The sequence below is a fragment of the Lolium rigidum genome, chromosome 2 (assembly GCF_022539505.1).
Source record: "Lolium rigidum isolate FL_2022 chromosome 2, APGP_CSIRO_Lrig_0.1, whole genome shotgun sequence".
Classification (NCBI taxonomy): Eukaryota; Viridiplantae; Streptophyta; class Magnoliopsida; order Poales; family Poaceae; genus Lolium; species Lolium rigidum.
Window position 1 is genome coordinate 126,087,302 of NC_061509.1, and position 19,835 is coordinate 126,107,136.

At 43.9% G+C, this 19,835-nt stretch overlaps 2 protein-coding genes across 2 annotated transcripts; one reads left to right on the plus strand and one right to left on the minus strand.

The window, feature by feature from the left end:
• Positions 1-9,410: 9,410 nt before the first annotated feature.
• Positions 9,411-14,254, plus strand: LOC124692330 (uncharacterized protein At5g03900, chloroplastic-like). Its single transcript, XM_047225678.1, is given in 14 exon segments — positions 9,411-9,821; positions 9,911-10,018; positions 10,111-10,211; positions 10,619-10,690; positions 10,792-10,861; positions 10,963-11,028; positions 11,144-11,236; positions 11,735-11,800; positions 12,013-12,155; positions 12,462-12,548; positions 12,629-12,692; positions 12,935-12,947; positions 12,950-13,077; positions 13,656-14,254. Coding segments are annotated over 14 exon segments (1,548 nt in total). The 5' UTR covers positions 9,411-9,425; the 3' UTR covers positions 13,797-14,254.
• A 582-nt stretch (positions 14,255-14,836) lies between these two features.
• Positions 14,837-18,873, minus strand: LOC124690089 (glucan endo-1,3-beta-glucosidase 14-like). The gene is made up of 3 exons (XM_047223524.1): positions 18,801-18,873; positions 15,723-16,756; positions 14,837-14,893 (listed from the first exon to the last, which is right to left on the minus strand). The coding sequence occupies exons 1-3, from the start codon at positions 18,871-18,873 to the stop codon at positions 14,837-14,839; spliced, it is 1,164 nt and encodes a 387-aa protein (XP_047079480.1).
• Between the last annotated feature and the right edge of the window lie 962 nt (positions 18,874-19,835).

Consider the following 19,835-nt stretch of genomic DNA (forward strand, 5'->3'; position numbering starts at 1 on the left):
TGACGTGCCAACTTTTGGAAGTTGGAAATTCATTTTTCTGCAAGAGCTAAAAATGGTCATCTAAGCATGCTGCCACCTTCAAAGAATGGTTGCAATCACAAGTTTAGATTAGTTTAGCGTTTGTTTTTATCTTCCTCTTTTTTCTTTCTTCGTACCTTGTAAATAACTCTTTTATTCATTTACAAAAATTGCAGCGGGAGTTCTCTCCCACTGTTTGATGGGATTCGTAGCATAGAAAACAAAAAATTTCCTACCGCAAGAACGAATAACAAGCCAAGATGCAATCTAGAAGATGGTAGCAACGAGAAGAACATGAGACTAACCCTCGAAGATTTCCAAAGCCTACGAGATTAGATCTCGTTGTTGCAGAAGATGATCACTTGCCGCTTTCAAAAGCGCGTAGAAGATCTTGACGGTGCCACAGTCGGGCAGAACCTCCGTACTCGGTCACACGTTCAGTGTTGATGACGATGTCCTTCTCCCCGTTCCAGCGGGCAACGGAAGTAGTGGATTCTCCTCGGAATCCCGACAACACGACGACATGGTGGCGGTGGTGGTGGAGATCTCTGGCAGGGCTTCGCCTAAGCGCTACGGGAGGTGTATGAGGAGGGGGGGGGGGCTAGGATTTGGGGAGATGGGCTGCTGCGGCGCCGGCCTTGGTGGCTCTGGTTGGTGCGGCCAAATATGTGGCCGGCCCCCTCCCTCTCTCCCTCATTATATAGGTGGAACCCCAAGGGTGAAAGTCTTCGAATAAGACCCCAATTCAAAAACTACCTTATGGACGAAACCTGGAGGGACATGGACTCTCCCTCTTGTTGGCCGGCCAAGGAGGTGGAGTCCTCCATGGAATCCACCCTCCCACTTGGTTGGCTGGTTGGGTTTGGTGGAGTCCAACCGGGACTCCACCTTCCATGGTGATTTCTTCCGGAAGGTTCTAGAACATTCTAGCGCCTTCCATAAATGCACCGGATCATTTCCAAACTTGGAAAGTGACTTCCTATATATGAATCTTATTCTCCGGACCATTCCGGACCTCCTCGTGATGTCCTGGATCCCATCCGAGATTCCGAACAAAATTCGAACTCCATTCCATATTCCATATCTACTTAAAACGACATCAAACCTTAAGTGTGTCACCCTACGGTTCGCGAACTATGCAGACATGGTCGAGACTCCTCTCCGACCAATAACCAATAGCGGGATCTGGAGATCCATAATGGCTCCCACATATTCAACGATAACTTAGTGATCGATTGAACCATTTACATACGATATTGATTCCCTTTGTCACACGATATTTTTACTTGTCCGAGGTTTGATCATCGGTATCTCCATACCTTGTTCAACCTCATCTCCGACAAGTACTCTTTACTTGTACCGTGGCATATCATCTCTTGTGAACCAGTCACATGCTTGCAAGCTAATCAGACGATATTCCACCGAGAGGGCCCAGAGTATATCTATCCGTCACCAGGATGGAAAAATCCCACTCTTGATCCATATGCCTCAACTCATACTTTCTGAATACTTAATCCCACCTTTATGACCACCCATTTACGCAGTGGCGTTTGATGTAATCAAAGTACCCTTCCGGTATAAGTGATTTACATGATCTCATGGTCGAAGGACTAGGTAACTATGTATCGAAAGCTTATAGCAAATTGAACTTAATGACGCGATCTTATGCTACGCTTAATTGGGTGTGTCCATTATATCATTCATCTAATGACATAACCTTGTTATTAATAACATCCAATGTTCATGATCATGAAACTATGATCATCTATTAATCAATAAGCTAGTTATACAAGAGGCTTACTAGGGACTCCTTGTTGTTCACATAACACACATGTATCAATGTTTCGGTTAATACAATTATAGCATGGTATGCAAACATTTATCATAAACACAAAGATATATAATAACCACTTTATTATTGCCTCTTGGGAATATCTCCAACAATGTTTACCATAAAAAAAACGTGGAGTAGATGAATGCAAGATATTCAGTGGATGGCTAGCTTAAGCTCAAAATTCTAATCCTTATCGTCTCCCTAGTGGTTTTTGTTCTAATGGAAGAGGACTTTAGCGGGTTTTACATAGTAGTCTTTGCTTGATCTATTTTGTTTGATGTCTTGTGAGTCTTTAACATCTTGTTGCTCTTAGCCATTTGGAGTTTTATTAATTAAAGCTGGACGTTCTCGCCTTTCATTAAAAATAGTTGCCTGAAGTACATGATTTTAGACAAAGTTTTTGATTGTATATACTCTTGGATGCACCTGCCACTATACAAAATTGGATCAATCCTATTTTACTGTGGTGCCAATTGCACTAAGGTAGAGAGGAATACAAGATTATGAGGCAGAAGGAAGATGCCAAAGAATAAGAGGCCGCGAGTCATGCTCTTGCCAATTCACTTGGAAAAGGGGGACTTGTGAAACTTCGAAAAATATGTCCTAGGCTTGATTCTGCTTGGAAGTGTGAATAAAGGCCATGCTTATACCTTCAACCATTTTGTAACGCGTGACTCAACCGCTTATCATACCTCAACTCACTGCTCATTGACCAAATGGGAGAAAACATGGATATGCTACTGTTAGACTTGTATAGCTGTGTATTTGTACAGACCGTATGTGGTCTTTGTATTGTACTCTTGTATTGGTACATTGTACCCTCATATATATATATGAGAGATATGCCACCCCTATAGGGTTGAGCAAGTCCCCCAACATTATACGTTTAACATGGTACCAGCGATCGAGTGTGACCATGTACTTACTTGTGTATGCGGATGACATCATTCTGCTGAGTTCTTCTCCAACGGCTGTTGATCCTTTTGTTGCTGCTCTTGGTCGAGACTTTGCCATCAAGGATTTGGGACAACTTCATTTCTTCCTTGGCATTGAGGTGGCTCATTATGCACATGGTTTGGCTCTAACGCGGAAGAAATATTCTCTGGACCTTCTTCGCCGTGCGGGTATGCTTAAGTGCAAAACCTCGCCCACGCCTATGTCTTCCACTGATAGACTTTCAGCTACTGTTGGCACTCCTTTATCTTCGGAGGAGGCGACTGAGTATCGAAGTATTGTTGGTGGGCTGTAGTATCTAACGATTATACGTCCAGACCTTATTTTTGCAGTTAATCGTGTGCCAGTATCTTCATGCTCCAACTGATGTTCACTGGTCTGCAGTCAAGCGCATTCTGCGTTATGTTCAGCTCACTGTCTCCTTTGGTCTTCATCTACGTCCCAGTCCGTCTGGAGTTCTTTCTGCTTTCTCTGATGCTGACTGGGCAGGTTGTCCTGATGACAGGCGCTCTACGGGGGGATATGCTGTATATTTGGGTCCTAATTTGATCGCCTGAAGTGCGCGTATGTAGGCCACTGTATCGCGGAGCAGTACATAAGCTGGGTACAAAGTTGTTGCTGATGCAACTGCGGAACTTCTATGGATTGAGTCTCTACTCCGAGAGTTGGGTGTTTCTCAGCCGCATCCTTCGGTCCTTTGGTGTGATAACATTGGTGCTATGTTTCTATCATCAAATTTAGTGTTCCATGCACAGACCAAACATATTGAGATTGATTATCATTTTGTGAGGGAACATGTTGCACAGAAGTTACTACAAGTCAGGTTCATCTCTTCTAAAGATCAACTTGCAGACATCTTCACCAAGCCTCTACCTTCACCTATGTTTGAGGTCTGTAGGCGCAATCTCAACATCCTAGATTCAGGAGTGAGTTGAGATTGAGGGAGGGTGTTAGACTTGTATAGCTGTGTATTTGTACAGACCGTATGTGGTCTTTGTATTGTACTCTTGTATTGGTACATTATACCCCATATATATATGAGAGATATGCCACTCCTAGAGGGTTGAGCAAGTTCCCCAACATTATACGTTTAACAGCTACTAATTGACATTGACTACTTCAAAACTGGCTGAAGCAACTTCAATTTAGACCCAGTAGAAGGTGGGTGGGGGGGGGGGGGGTTGCTTCAGTTTGGATTTCGTAGTCATAGAATGTCTTCATCTTTATCAATATCTAGATCATTAAGATCAAACTCAAAGTAAGGACTCCCTTGATAAAATATATCTTTATTCATTGGAATGATCTTCTTTATTGTAAGGCCTTCTCCAAAGCTAGTTTTCAGTGCCCTATCATAGGAAAAATGCTTACATGGCACTGTTTCTAAAGGGGAGAGTGATGTCATATCTTAGGTGAGATATAACTTTTGCATGGAGCAATATGCAAAAGAATACATTGATAGTCTAATCTCATACATGATCTAGAATCATTAAATGTATATACAATCCTCAAAAAAAATGAAACCGTGTCTAGGAGGAACTAGACACTTTTTGATATAGTAGAAGCGGGACTTGGCGTGACAATTTCGAAATTCGTCCCTGACAGGAATCGAACTCCGGTCGTTGGGGTGCGCCACTGCGACCCCAACCACTGGGCTAAGCCCACGTCGTCGTATATACAATCCTCATAAGACAATGTAATGTGGTGGCCGTTTCTTACGGTACATCGTTATCTAAAAGCTTACGCATTGTGAAAGGAGCAATGTGTTGCTCCCTCCTTCCCAAAATACGGTGTGTATAGTTTTTACTTAAAGTCAAACTAACTACATAGAAAAAAACTTAAACATCTACCATAGCAAATGCACACAATATGAAAGTATGCTTCACAATGATAATAATAATATTGGTTTAAGATTGTAAATATTAAGAGTCTTTTTATATAGTTGTTAAAACTTTAATTTTTTTTTGATTTTAATCAAAAAACTATATGCGTTTCATTTTAGAAAGGCAGTAGTGTAGTAAGGCAGTTGACTACCATTCGTTCCCTTGTCTACTAGGGCGAACGGTAGCAAAAAGAGAAAATGGCTTCTATACCATTGACAAACTCGGCAATGGCTCATTTGCCATCCAACAAACCACCAATGCTCATATACCAAACACAAACAAATTTCACTTCTTATTTACCACTGGTTGTTAGTCCAACGTTACCTCACAGATTTTATCCAACAAAAAGACTACTTTGCCCTCAATGGCAAATAAGCAACAATTTGGCTATATTTTCAGCATTTAAACCAAACAGCATTGACAAAAAAAATTGACAGCATATTGGCTCTATTTTCAGAATTTCAACCAAACAACATTGACATCATAGAACAAATAGATATACTTTGAGCTACAAAATAACACTCCGTCCAAGTTCAGATCATCTAGAAGAATTCTTAAGTTCACATGATCTAAAACCAAAAGAACACAACCGAAAGTTGGTTGTTAACAGAAGTCAGGCGCAAGCAGAGAATTTCATAGTTTCAACTTTTTTTTCTTGCTTCGGGTGCTCATTGCAGGGCTGTCAGGCGCATCTCTCTTCTTGCTTCGGGTGCTCATTGCAGGGCTGTCAGGCGTAGCAGATACAATCTTTGATCTACATCAATTTTCTCAAGTAAAACACCTAGTATTTGATGAATAGTGATATACAAAGCAGGGAAGCTGAAGGTTTGAACATGCTATAAATCTATCATCTAGTAACTCATATGGACAGAAATTTCTAGATCTCGTAACGCAACATAGAGTTAGAGCAGTTTTCATACCTCGTAGATTTAGAGGTAGTCTTCGATGACGTCGACTTGGCAACCTTGTCTTCAATTGCATCACTTCGACATGGAAGTAGAGGCAGTGCAGTTTCACTTGGACATAGAAGTAGAGGCAATGCAGTTTCAGTTGGACATAGAAGTAGAGGCGGAGAAGTTCCAGTAGTTGTCGTAATGGATTTTTTCTTTCTTTTGTCCCTGCATGTGTTTCACATATTAGCTACATTAAGAAAACAATAAAGTGCAGAAACAATGAAACAACAAGAACCTTTTTTGCTTTGCTACTTCAGCATAAGCATCTAGTGCTTCAGGAGCAGCATCTTTGCAGCTTTGCCATCTATGTCCATAAGCCTTGCAAATTGGACATTGGTGCTGTCCTTTATTTCCCTTGCCCTTGCTATTCTCAACACCACTTTTATGCCTCTGTACCTTTGGCCTCCCAGGGGCCCTCCTAAGGATTGGGGGATTCAAAAAGAAATCTTTATTCACACTTGGCCACTGAGACATGTCTGTTAGGCCAGGAAGAACATGGGCATAAGCTGCAGTGAACTTGGCAACGCTGTAACAATCATCAACAAAATCTTCTATGGTGACTCCCCTAATTCCAGTAATAAAGCTGATTGCATGTTTGCAAGGCTTCCCGGAGACTTGAAATGCCCTGCATGTGCATGTCCTTTTTGCTAGATCGGTGATGTGGCGCTTGCCACCTAGCGCAGCACTCTCACTCACCTCTGCAATCATGTCATCTATTCTCTCATATTCAATGTCCAGCCCCCTACTTTTGTCATTCAGCTCCTTCATGACACTTGGAAGTATACGCCGACCTTGAAACTTTGCAGCCACCCTTCTCCTCTTCTCGTGCTTAATTGTAATCTTTCTCCTGATCTTGTCCATGAGCTGAAACAACATTAGACCTTTGTGCTTGTGGATCCAGTTGTTGAAACACTCAGCCAAATTATTTGTGACATAATCCACTTTCGAGGAGGTTGAATATTTGCTCCTTGACCATAACCTGTTGTGGTACTTGTTTAAGTATGCTATTGCAGAAACCTTTTTCTCCTCTATGGCTGCGATGTGATAGTCAAAAGCTCGAGGAGTCCATGAATAAGCTGCTGGCCACAAATGATCATCAAAAACTTTACCATGAAACTTTTTTTTGAAGTTCACAACCAAGTGCCGCATGCATTCCCTATGCTCTGCATACCCGAACACCTGTTCAATTGCAGTGTCGATCCCTTTCCCTGCATCCGAACATATAGCTAGACCGGGGGGAGAGCCAACAGCCTCGCGAAGCTTCTCCATAAACCACACCCAACTTTCAGTAGTTTCGGAATCAATAACTCCATATGCTACAGGGTATAACCAATTGTGCCCATCAATAGCACAAGCAGTAGCCAACTGGCCTCTGTATTTGCCTGTCAAATGAGTGCTGTCTATCGCCAAGTACGGTCTGCAGCCAGCCAAGAATCCATCACACAGAGGTTTCAGCCCAACAAACATCCGTATGAAATACTTTTTCTGATCATACTCCATATGGTCAATAGCAACTATGCTTCCAGGAGATCTCTTCTCAACCTCAGCTTTCCAGGCATATAGCTTGTCAAATGAATCATCCCAATCCCCAAACAACTTAGCCATTGCTAACCCTTTGCCACGGAACACTTTTGTGTAATGTATCCTGATCTTGTACTTGTCAAGTAGCCTCCTCCGTAATTCCATAGGACGAACACTAGGATCTTCTTTTACCCAGTCCATGACTTTCTCACATACCCATGCCTTTGAAGCATTTCGCTGCTTCTTCTTCTTCTTTGTGCTAGAACATGTGTGCTCCTCCATATGAACTTTGACCTGCATTTTAAGTAACCGATGAAGAAATTAGTGTCAACTCCATTTTATAACAAGATATCATTCAACAAAATTGTGCAACTAACATATATACCTCCATAGTTTCTTGGTCATCCAACCTCCCAACATGTATTCTCCATGTGCAGTCTTTAGCCCGGCGACAATAAGCCCTAAATCGTGTAGGTTCACTCTTTTCAACCTTAAATTCGAACTCTTTCTTTATGGCGTATGTTGCAATTGCCAACCTAAACTCTTCAATATTGGGATACTTTGCGCCAACATGCATTGGTGGGTTTTCTTTATCATATGCTATTTCTGGAATAGCATCCGGTCTAGCATCTTCCGTAACCCACTCATCATCGTCGCTGCTATCCTCAACATGCTCACTAATTGGTACATATTCTTCTCCGACCTCATCATCACTATCCGAACCAACACTGCCAATTGAGTATTGGTCCTCCTCATCTACACCAACATGCTCATATTCTTCATGTGGATTGGCAAGATATGTATCTGTTAGACATACACTTGCTTCATCATTGACATTACTTGGTTGACTAGGCAGTGCTACAGATGGTGTTTGATTCGAATGAGTCACATCAACATTATTATTTGGGTCAGAATGTTTGACGATCAAATGTCCACTTCTATCTCGATGAAAACATTCATACATTTTCATGCATTCTTCATCATTTGACACAGAGATAATTTTGCCACTAATGCAGTCAAGATACTCAAGAAATATATTCTCCTCTGACCATAGAGGGAAAGAGAAGGTCCCAGCAATACAAGCACGCAAATCTTTCAAGTTAGAGCTAGTACCCTCAATAATCTGCCAAGTGAATGTGGAATCACCAGCCGTTTTGGATCCACTGCCACAAACCTTCACCTCTACTGTGTAAGTACACGATTGGATCATCCTATGGATCATGCAACCATGTCAATATTGCACTCTCCTATCCAAAACTGCAGCAAAAATAGAAATAATCCAAGGAAATTTTACCTAGCGCAAATTGCAGAGAGGGAGATGGAGTCACATTCTTCACCCACGTCGTCCTCCTGATGGGGCTTGGTAATCTCGGGGAGGGCCTCAGCCGTCGACGCCACTGCCGCACTACCGCTCTCCACCTGGCCAGAATCCCCAATCCTAGGGTTATGGGCGACATAGTCTGGGGGAGAAATTGGCGCTGCTAGCATATGGGCGGAGGCCGTTGAAGATGTTGCGGACGAGAGGGATGGAGGCGCGACTGCGACGGGAACGTCCGGCCGCGACGGTTGGGGAAGCAGCGGCCGAGGCAGAGGGAGGGTCGGCGGCGCATCTGCCATTACGCGCCGTGTCGAGCAGGACGCGGTGGAGGCGAGGTGTGGACGCGCAGCGGCGACTGGAACCTGCGGAGGCGGCAGGGACGCCGTGAGCGACGCCAGGTGCTGGGGGAGCGGCGGAGGCGGCGGTTCCGCCATGGGCGCGAGGTGCGTCCCGTGAGCGGGAAGGTCAGGCACAGTGAGGGACTTGTTTTCCTTATTTTCCTTCTCAGCCCTCTTTTCTATTCTATGAACTGAGGGCAAGATTGTCATTTTTAGATAGACTGACAGGAAAACGGAGTCATTCTAACGATGGACTAACGGCGATGGCAAATAAGCAGCGAAATTTGTTTGTGTTTGGTACATGAGCATTGGTGCTTTGTTGAATGGCAAATGAGCCATTGACGAAGTAGTCGATGGTATAGAAGCAATTTTCTCTAGCAAAAAAGTTGCGTTCTTCTTCTTTGAAAACGACGAACCAAGTCAGAGTTCACCCGGCCAGCAACCCCGGTCGAACGAACCCTGGCGCGGCGCCGAAATCCGATCTCGTGGCCACAAGCGGCACACACCATCACCGCTTCCTCTTCCTCGCTTCCTTCCACAGCCACTCCTCCCTTCCCCTGCAAGATGCGCACCACCACCACCACCTCCTAAACCCCAGCCACGCCATCCATGGCCGCCGCCGCCGCCCTATCCCTCCATCTCCACCTCCGCCTCTGCCCGCCTCCCCATGCCCACCGCAGGCCCCCTCGCCACGCCCCATTCCTTCTATCCCCCCCTCTGCCGCCCCACAACCTCCGCGTCGCCCACGCCCGCCTCCCTTCACCATGGCGCCCCTCCGTGAGGGCGCGAGCAGGCACCGTCGACGCGCCGAGCCTCGCGCGCCCCGGCGGCGCCGTGGAGACGGACCGCCTCCCGCCCGACGTGCGCGACCGCGCCATGGACGCCGTCGACCACTTCGGCGGCCGCGTCACCATCGGGGACGTCTCCTCCCGCGCCGGCCTGCAGGTCGACCAGGCCGAGCGCGCGCTCCAGGCTCTCGCGGCGGACACCGGCGGCTTCCTCGAGGTGCTCCTCTCATACCGCCCCCCCTTACCCACTTTAATTTGTGGCCCGCCCGTTGGGTCCGCGATGATCTCAGTGTGAAATCCTCCTAGGTTTCGGGGGAAGGAGAGGTGCTCTACGTCTTCCCCAAGGACTACAGGGCCAAGCTCGCCGGCAAGTCATTCAGAATGCGGGTCGAGCCACTCGTCGACAAAGCTAAGGTGCTGGATGTAGAGGCAACCAGCCGGCTTTCTCAATTCATTCATGTGAAGCCGGTGCTGATGATTTCTGGTCATGTTTTGCTTCTTTGCAGGAAGTGGGCGCCTATGTGGTGCGGGTGTCTTTTGGGACCGCACTAGTTGCCTCCATTGTGATTGTATACACTACCATCATTGCCATCCTCTCCAGCTCCAGGTATGTATGCTATTGCAAGACCGACTTAGGTGTGCAACTGATTATCTACCTTCCAAAGCGATTCAGGCACACTGTTGTCTTCTTTGTCTAGCATTCAAATTGCTGCAACTGATTTTCTGTAAATCACTCCATATCGAAACCGTTAAATGACTTAATCTATGTGGCCACTGTAGATTGGTAGGGCTTCACTCTCTTTGTCTACATACAACAAAGTGATCCCTCATCCCTTCCGTTGAAAAAATACGATACCTATTATTAGTCAGTAGATGCCATTCTACCCAGTTTCAAAGATTCTGCCCGTGTTAACAAATTATTACTGTTTTATTTTGTGTTTTCGGAACTTTAGCAGTTTAGTCATTTATCCTCCGTTTCCCATCCAGTGATACCACTTCCTCTTCTAATAGCAGTGATGAAGATAATCGTGGCAGACGGCGCAGATCCTATGGATCTACCATGTTCCTCCCAACAGATCTATTTTGGTAAGTCGAGTTGGGGATTTGATGAAATTATAACTTTCCGCGTGAACATAAATTAATTGTGTAGACATCATTTTCAATGCAGTCTCCTGTGTCCTCCACAGGTACTTGGATGCAGGTTCCTCTAGGAGGCGGCGGGTCGAAAAAGAGAACGGGATGAACTTTATAGAATCGGTAACTTAATAGGGTTTGGCTTGATTGCTCATTTGACTGGGTAATGCTGGCTGGCGTAGGTGCGTTTGAAACTGTATATTGTCTAAATCAATGCTGTGCAGGTGTTTTCATTTGTATTTGGGGATGGCAATCCTAATGAGGGGCTTGAAGATACAAGGTGGAAGATGGTAAAGGATTTCTCGTAGAGCACATAGCTGCTTCTGTTTGACCTTATCATGACCAGCTATTTTTTTGTTACTTTTCTGTAGCAAATTTCATGTGTATCCTTGGATAAATTCACAGATTGGGCAGTATATTTCATCAAATGGTGGAGTTGTTACGGCAGAAGAACTGGCACCATATCTTGATGTATCAGCACCTTCAGAGCAGTCTAAGGCATATAACTTCTGTTCCAGAGTGCTATTAAGTATTATTTGTTTCTGTTAGATCTGATTTAGTTTTTCACTTGTCCTTTGAATAGTAAATATATCAAGTTTAATTACCCACTCCTCTGATTTATAGTACTCCCTCCAATCCCTTTTAATTGACTTGGATTTAGTAGAAAGTTATACTTAATCGGAGTCGATTAAAAGGGATCGGAGGGAGTACATGTCTTTTATGTCATTGACAGTCTTCAAGGTGACACATGAACAAGCAATTTCTGTGCAAATATGTTGGCACATATAAGAATAATATTGATGTTTGGATGCTAGTAATCCTTTCATTTTAGATGTTGAAACCTAGAAATGTTTGTCTGGTACAGATTCTAAAAGGACCTACATTTGTAGCAATAGTGAGTAGTTGATTATCAAGATAATGCTAGTGTAACAAAATTTCCAAATAAATTAGGGATGGAGTTCAGTCTCATCATACCCGTTCTACCTTTTGGTGCAGGATGATGAATCGTTTATTCTTCCAGTTCTTTTACGCTTCCAGGGACATCCAGAAGTTGATGAGCAGGTCTACATTTTCCTAGTATATTGCACTTAGAGAACCGCCATTAATCATATGGCCCTATATCGCTCTTCTCAATTCTGACACTTTCAACCTCATTGCTTACTGAACATGGCATGCTCGACATAACTGCCTGTGAACTTAAACACAACTTGCTTGAATTGATCAACTTTGAAATCTCAAATATGTTTTAAAATAATCTTTTTTTTTGTCGGTAGGGAAATATTCTTTATAGATTCCCATCGCTGCAACTTACTGCTTCATCGAAAGGAGGTGTGAGCAGAGAATATGTTGGTACAAAATGGTCTACAATGTTCAGTAGCATCGAAAGATTTATGGAAGAGAAACCATGGGAATTCAGGTTGGTATTCAATTTTAGTCATTTGAAGCTTTATCCTTCAAATTACTTCTACTCCATAGTTGCTATTTCACCCTAAACTTGTATAACTAGCATATTTGGATGGCAAAGTTTTCCTTGGAATGATATGTCTCACATTACACAATGAGCTGCAGTGGAGTCCAGAGTCCAGGGATAAATATTTTTTGTGTTTCTGTTTGATGCATTAGAGGGTATTCATCATCAGCTCTAAATTTGCTATCTTGAAATCTGAATTATGTCCTTTTGTCCTTGCTGTTTGTCTTCATATGCAACCTGGTTATTTTACAGTAAAGCAAATGCATCAGAGAGGGCAATGGTTGCTGGTCTGGGAGGACTCAATCTTTTTGGTGTCATTATTCTGGGAAACTTATTGAAGTAAGGATTATAATTCTTCCTTTGAAGTATCATTTCGTTGTATTGAAATCTCACTTACTAAATTAGTATTCATCGTGAAGGCAAATGACAATGACGCCTGGTGGGCTTATCTCATTTGCTGCACAGCTATTTCCGTTGCTTCAGGTATAGCTGTGCTTACCCTTCCTGATTATTTCTTTATAAATGGGTTGGTACTTGGTACCAATCCTTCCATTACTCATTTTTGCAACGCATACAGCTGAAAGAAATCATGCACCCTTCCTGTTTTCTGAAGGAAATTTAGGACTTCTGTATGTCATTGATGTAGCTGTTGGATATATGAATCATGTGTTCATCATATGATGAATATTATTAATGCCATACTGATACCGCATGATTGTTTGCAGATATATGCTGGCTCCTTTTTGCAATACCATTATTTAGATGGTTGCTGCTACGTAAGACCAACAATGACATTGCAAGGAGGAACAAGGCCAGAGAAGAAAGAGCCCAGGAACTGGTTTCGCCAGAGCCTTCTCTCAGAAGAAAGGTAACAATAAAAAGTGTATAGCTATCTGTTTGATTTAACTGAAAATTTAAGTCCAGCAAACTTGAGCTCAACAAACTTTATATTGTTGCTATTTACACACACGTAGACATGTTTGGAGAAAAGCCAGGTATAGTCCAGAGCATTTTCCCTTTAACCTGATAGGCTGAAATTTGTTGAGGTCAGTTATTTGCTCCTAGTTCCCAACTTCCCATGCATCATAAGATCCGAATAAGAGTACTACCACTTTTGATGGGCTTAACGTACAACAGCAAGTGGAATTGTTCCGCAACTTGATCATCTCTTGTCAACAGCTACAGGGTGCAGTAAATAGTGGCTACTCTGTTGTTGGTATAAAGTGAAAATATATGACAAGCTTGATAATTAGCATTACACATATATTCTAGTCGCATGCTTCACTATTAGTTAGTACTGTACAGTATTAATCTTAGTTGGTTGTCATCTTTTCATCAACTTGCTTTCTAGGTTGCCTTTATTGATTTCTTACAACTTAAACTCTTGTTTTTTTCCTTTCTGTTATTTAGTGGCATAAATTTAGCTAGTGCTTTCTGGCTTTTCAGTTGCTCAGTGCACGCGACATGGCTCAACGGAAGGTGATTACACCAGATGAGATTGTCTACACAACCGAAAAGGATCTATTGGATCAGGAATATGATGTGAAGGAGTGGGAAAGGCGATTTAAGAAGATTGAGTCAGACTGATGTTAATGATGGCTATACTTGAAATTCATATCATGCATGGATGGTTCTTTGGTCTGGCTTGCTGATCCTTCCTGGGTGTAGGATAGATCTGACTGAACCATTCAACCAAGTGGGCAGAATGCCTAGATGAGAGACTGAATGGTTCTGGCGCCTGCTGATATTCTGTGAAATTTTTGCAGAAGAGGTTGGTTTAATTCTATGGATGAAGGTACTGCGGCTGCTGTACATATATGTAACATTAGTCTGCAAAATTGTATAGATAGCTGTAGCTCAACGGACAGAAGCAAAGAAATCAAAATTAAGAGCATGACACGGGAACCAGGGATGATATTACTCCCGACTGAGGGCTAGTAGGAAATGTAAAGGATAATGCTCATTAAACTGTGGCCGAGACATGAGCATTATAGAGTCTAGATTAATGAGACTTGAGGAGAGTTAATGTCAAGTTCCTTGGTTTATTCGTAGGCATTTGTTACCCCCCGTCCCAAAATAACTAGCTCAACTTTATCTATCTAAAAAAAGCGGAGCAAGTTATTTTGAGAAAGGGGATATTATTCATCTGTTCTTATTTTCAAGGATCAATATGATGGGACGTAGCATTCTGAAATAAGGTAGGTATGATTGAAAGTAGCAAGCAGTAGCATCAGAGTATGTGTATTGCATCGTACGAATGACTAAAGATCGCATAAAGATGTGTCCAGACTTGAACATCAGAAACAATACAGTTGAATTTGTTTACCCAAGAAATTTAATGTACGGATCATTCGCTAGCTACTCCGTATCATCGATCCATAAACGCTTCCTGTCCGTGTGACTGTTTCTCCCTCGAAGTGACAAAGTAAGAATTATGTTTGAAGTCGATGACGTCCAAGCTTCTTGAGTTATGACGTCCAAGCTTCAGTTAGATCTAAACTGATCCGAGTATGAAGCAAATCCCCAACGCCACCAGAATACATCCAAATTGCACTGGATCGTATCGTCAGTTCAGTGACCCAGTTCAGCTCTGGCTAATCACGGTAGCTGATTGCTGATGGATGCTGTCATGACAATGCGAAGGCGACTGACGCCATGGCGATAAGGATTAGCAGATGAATCACCTGCGAAAGCACAACCCAGGTGGTGGTTCGTCACTGTCTATATATATAGAATACTATAATAAAAACATAGTGCAAAGAGGGAACGTGCGAGTATAGTATATTTCGGGATAAGGAGTTTAGTGTTTGATGATGCATCCGCTAAGTGCAATATATATATTATGGAGCTACAGACAAGTGTGTATGGTGCAGATTTCACTTATATAAAGACTAGTTCTTGGATAAGAATTAAGTTAATTCTGAGTCAAGTGACATATCTAATCTCAGTTGCAAAACACGCTACAATTCGTAATTAGCATGAATCACACATTCAAATATCAATCGAACGGTTAGAGATATCTACAACCTATGTTGCAACTCATAACTACCATGAATCATGAAGCAATCGAACGGTTCAGAATTTTCCCTCAATACAATCCTGTGTGTAACTAAAAAAAAATATCCTAGTTGCAGCCCATGTTAGCAGGAATCACAGTGCCATCTGATGGTTTAGGAGTCGACTGAAAATTAAGCTAATTCTGAGTCAACTGATTCTTCCAAACCTTTGGATTGCATTGGGATTCATGCTAATTGAGTTGCAACTAAATATTTCCTTTAGTTGCATATAAGGTTGCAGCTGAGATTTTAATACTTGCCGCATAGTTTGCAACTGAAAGAAGTAATTCAAACTGTTAAATTGCTTTAAATTTTGTATTAGTCATGAGTTGCAACTAAAGTTCCATGATATATCGTCTAAATGAGAGTTAAGTCAGTTCTCACTCTAACTAAAATTAGTCACTCCGTAAAAAACAAATGGTGGAGAAGTGAAAAAATTTATATGAAGAAACTGCACCTGCCGTGTTCCTTGCGAATCCGCCATGGGCGGGAGGTAGCCGCGCAGGCCAACGTTGTAAACCGGCCTGCCGTCGGGGTAGAACAGCCCGTAGTTGCGCTCCGACGCAGGCCCAGGCTTGAGGTTCTCGTTGAAGAGCGCGAAGACATAGACGTCGATGGGCACCGCCGGCCTCAACGGTGTGCCCTGCTTCATCTCGATCCTCCTCAGGAGGTTCCCAATGTAGGTCCCGGCGTGCTCTGGCGTGGCGCCATGCTCGTCGGGGTCGCCCCGGGACGGCCATCCCGTCTCGGAGACCTTGACGTGGATGTCCGTGTGCCCCATGGCCTGGATGGCGGTGTACACGGCGTCCACCTGCGCGTAGAGCATGTTGTCGTAGTTGAGCCCGGTGTTGGGATCGGTGACGCCAGCGTTGGGCTGGAAGAGCACGTAGTCCAGCGGCACGCGCGCCGGGTCGTCCTTGTAGGCGAAGAACGGGTAGCAGTTGATGAGGAACGGGGCCCTCGTAGCGGACAGGAAGCTGAGGAACGGCCGCAGGTGCGAGACGGCACCCGGGTGGAACGCGCCGGCGGAGGGCGGGTAGGAGGCGCCCATGATGTCCAGCGAGTGCGCGGTGGTGACGTTCACGCGTCCCTGCAGGCCGAGCGTGCCGAGCGCCTGGTGCACGGAGTGCATGGCCGGGAGGAGGCTGGCCTGCAGGACGGTGTCGTTGCCCTTGAACACCTCGTTGCCGACGGTAATGCAGGTGATGCGCGCGCCGGCGTGGAGGTGCGGCGCCACGTGCTGCTGGAGCCACGCCTGCGCCGTGGCGGGGCTCACCATCGCCGGGACGTGCTCGTTGCCGATGCCGACCACGAACTCAACGCCCGTGCCGAGGAACGCGTGCAGGACGCGGGGGTCGGCGTCGTAGAGCTTCACCTTGCTGATCTTGAGTGAGCGGAGCAGCGAGGACACCCGTGCTGGCGAAGGGAGGTTGTTGGCGATCTGCCCGTAGTTGACTCCGATGGACAAGGCCTCCGCCGCCAGCACTTGCTCTGCAAGTTAATTGTTGGTCTTACTGCATAGTAGGGATAAAAATGGAGCGAAAACTAGGTGGTGTCACATTTGTGTTTATATTTTTTTCTCTAAAACGGAAACAAATGTATAATATAACACCAAAAAGAAATAGAAAAATAGATATTGTCAGTAGCTATGGACCTAATATGGTATGAACTCGAAGCAAAAAAACGCATGTTTGCCAATAACGAAGAGACATCTTAAATCATGAAGAAAAGAGCAAGCAACACAAGAAACCAACAAACTTGATCCCAACCCTAACGCGTCTGCTCAATATACTGGATAATAGAAGTGTTAAACCATGAAAGCTTCCTTGTACTATTGAAGGGTTTACGTGGTCCTCTGTTTTGATCCTCTTTAAAGGTTCAGCTTGACAAGGTTACATATTAGGCCTACTCGATTGGTCATGCATATCGAACCCTGGAGTGGAAATTGCACATTAGACATAAGCAAAATGTTTCCATGTCAGTTTCGCCGTTTTCGCGAAAAGAATTTGGATTCTGTTTCTGTTCCACGAAATTGCGTTCTTATTGCCATATTTTTGCTCGATTTCCATATTTTCTGGATAAATAGGAAACTTTTCGCTCCATTTTCATCCCTACTGCATAGTGATCGGCTGCTATAATGTAATCTGTTTTTATGCACTTTCTTGATTATTCGATAATGGTCGAAAGAAAAACATGGCAAATAACAACGTGTATCCAACACGAACTCATAATTTATCATTCCATCAGTGTAAGGAGATAGGGAGTGCAGTACCAACATAGAACTAGCTAGACATGCTTCCATACTTAAAGAGATCGGGGAGTGCGTGATCCAATGTAAGCAACATTTCGCTGCACCACATGGCCAAGTTGTGGCAGATCCACTACCAAGATCTAATTAAAATCCAACTGTTCTAATTCCACGTGCACTGCCGGTGAACACTTTACTGGACTATTGGCTAGTTGCTAGCTAGCATAAGAAATGTAATTAGCTGCAGACTGCTAGCATAAGATATGAATGTAAAATCCATTAATTGTCAAAAGAAAAAGATGGCAAATAACAACGTGTAGCAAACATGAATGTATCATTCCATCGGTGTAAGGCGATAGGGAGTGTAGTACCAACATACAGCTTTATTGGACTATTAGCAAGTTGCTAACATAAGAAATTGAATTATCTGCAGACTGCAGGATAAAAAATTATCAAAGCCTGGCTTTCCAGAGAAACTTTGTGAAGAAAGCAACTAGTACAGCTCGGGAGCAGATCAGATGCGGGAAATTGGGAGAGGAGGAGGAAGAAATGCCAACATGGGGGTACCTTAGGCTTTTGTAAAGAAAGAGTGAAAGCTGATATAAGTATATATTTTTATATTTTTTCTCGAATAATCAAAAGATTAGCGTATCATTTAAAGTGGATTTGTTGATACGGTTTTGTCGTCTAACTTAGGCTGTGGAGCACTTAGATAAAGGGAATCAAGCTAGTGTCCTCAGGTCAGGTTTGTATGATACGATCAGCCATAACCACCAACACACCTAGATATGATTAATCTCAGTAGATGCACACCTGCTGAATAGTCTAGGACAAATGGACAATTCCAGCAAATGCAACCACCAAAGTAGTCTAAGATAATAGTACCAGCGAACGCAACCACTGGTCACAAGCTGGCACGGACGACTTGCGAAATGGTAAAATAGGTGTCGAAGAAATTATGCTCTTTTGTAAGCGTTCTGAATAGCACAAGAACATACAGGTTAGTTAGTAATCGTTCAAGCGGCGATACTGAAGATACCAGGAACTGAAGGCTCCTGATTAGATAGAGCTCCTGCAGGATCTTGGACGTGCAGCTCAAATGGCGGAGCGAAAGATTGCCGACGAGAGCATAGAAGCAAGAATGGCAGAACATGGAAGAGAAGCTGGATGAGTGAGTGAGTGACCACCATAACCTATCTCGCAATAGGTGCACCTCCATCGTCCCGCGCTCAAGTTATACTACTACTACGTAGTACAAAATTTTGCATCAAGATTGGCGGAACTCACCTGCGAGGAGGACGGCGAGGAGGAGGACAACTCCGGAAGCTGCTCTGGACGACAGCTGTGTACCTGCCGCCATCCAACCGCGCGTACCCGGCCCCTACGTACGTACAAGCGAGCGGAGGAGAAGCTAGAGAGCAAAATCACCGTCGTCCGTCGAGCCTCGCAGCTCTCGTCTGCTGTATCTGTACGTACGTCTGTTGCCTTTGCCTAGTGTTTTTCTTGGATCGCGCGCGTGAAATGGACTGGTGTAGAGTTGACGAAAATGGCCTATTTAAGCAGAGCGAGAGAGGCTGGTGCAGTCTTAGCAGGCAAGGAGGGAGCTGGTGGTCTGGCTTGATTTGTGCTTGCCGGTAGGAAGCGGGGAGGAAGCAGAGTGATAGGGCCATCCGCGTTGGCTGCCACTCTACTCTCCCTGACCGTCCCGTCTCTTTCAGGTTCCTGCTTTGCCGTTGCCGCCTGCTTGGCTTGTAGGCTCATGTTTCGATCGGAGGTCTATTGGCGATCCTATGCAAGGGAGGTCCCATAAGACATAGTCATGTCTCGGTCAAGCATGGACTCTACTACGAAAATAACACGTACTGCGAACCTACGGCCGGCCTGTATTCACGTTGTGAGTCGGTGAGCATCGGTATGTATAACTGCATCTCTAAGCGAAGGATCTGCGTAAATATGTTTTATAGCCGTTAAGATGGGCTCAACAGTTTTAATGATGCACTCGCAAAAGATAGTATGTGAAGCAAAAGAGAGCATCAAGAGGCAAATTCAAAAACATATTTAAGTCTAACATGCTTCCTATGCATAGGAATCTTGTAAATAAACAAGTTCATGAAGAGCAAAGTAACAAGCATAGGAAGATAAAACAAGTATAGCTTCAAAAATTTCAGCACATAGAGAGGTGTTTTAGTAACATGAAAATTTCTACAACCATATTTTCCTCTCTCATAATAACTTTCAGTAGCAACATGAGCAAACTAAACAATATAACTATCACATAAAGCATTCTTATCATGAGTCTCATGCATAAAATTATTACTACTC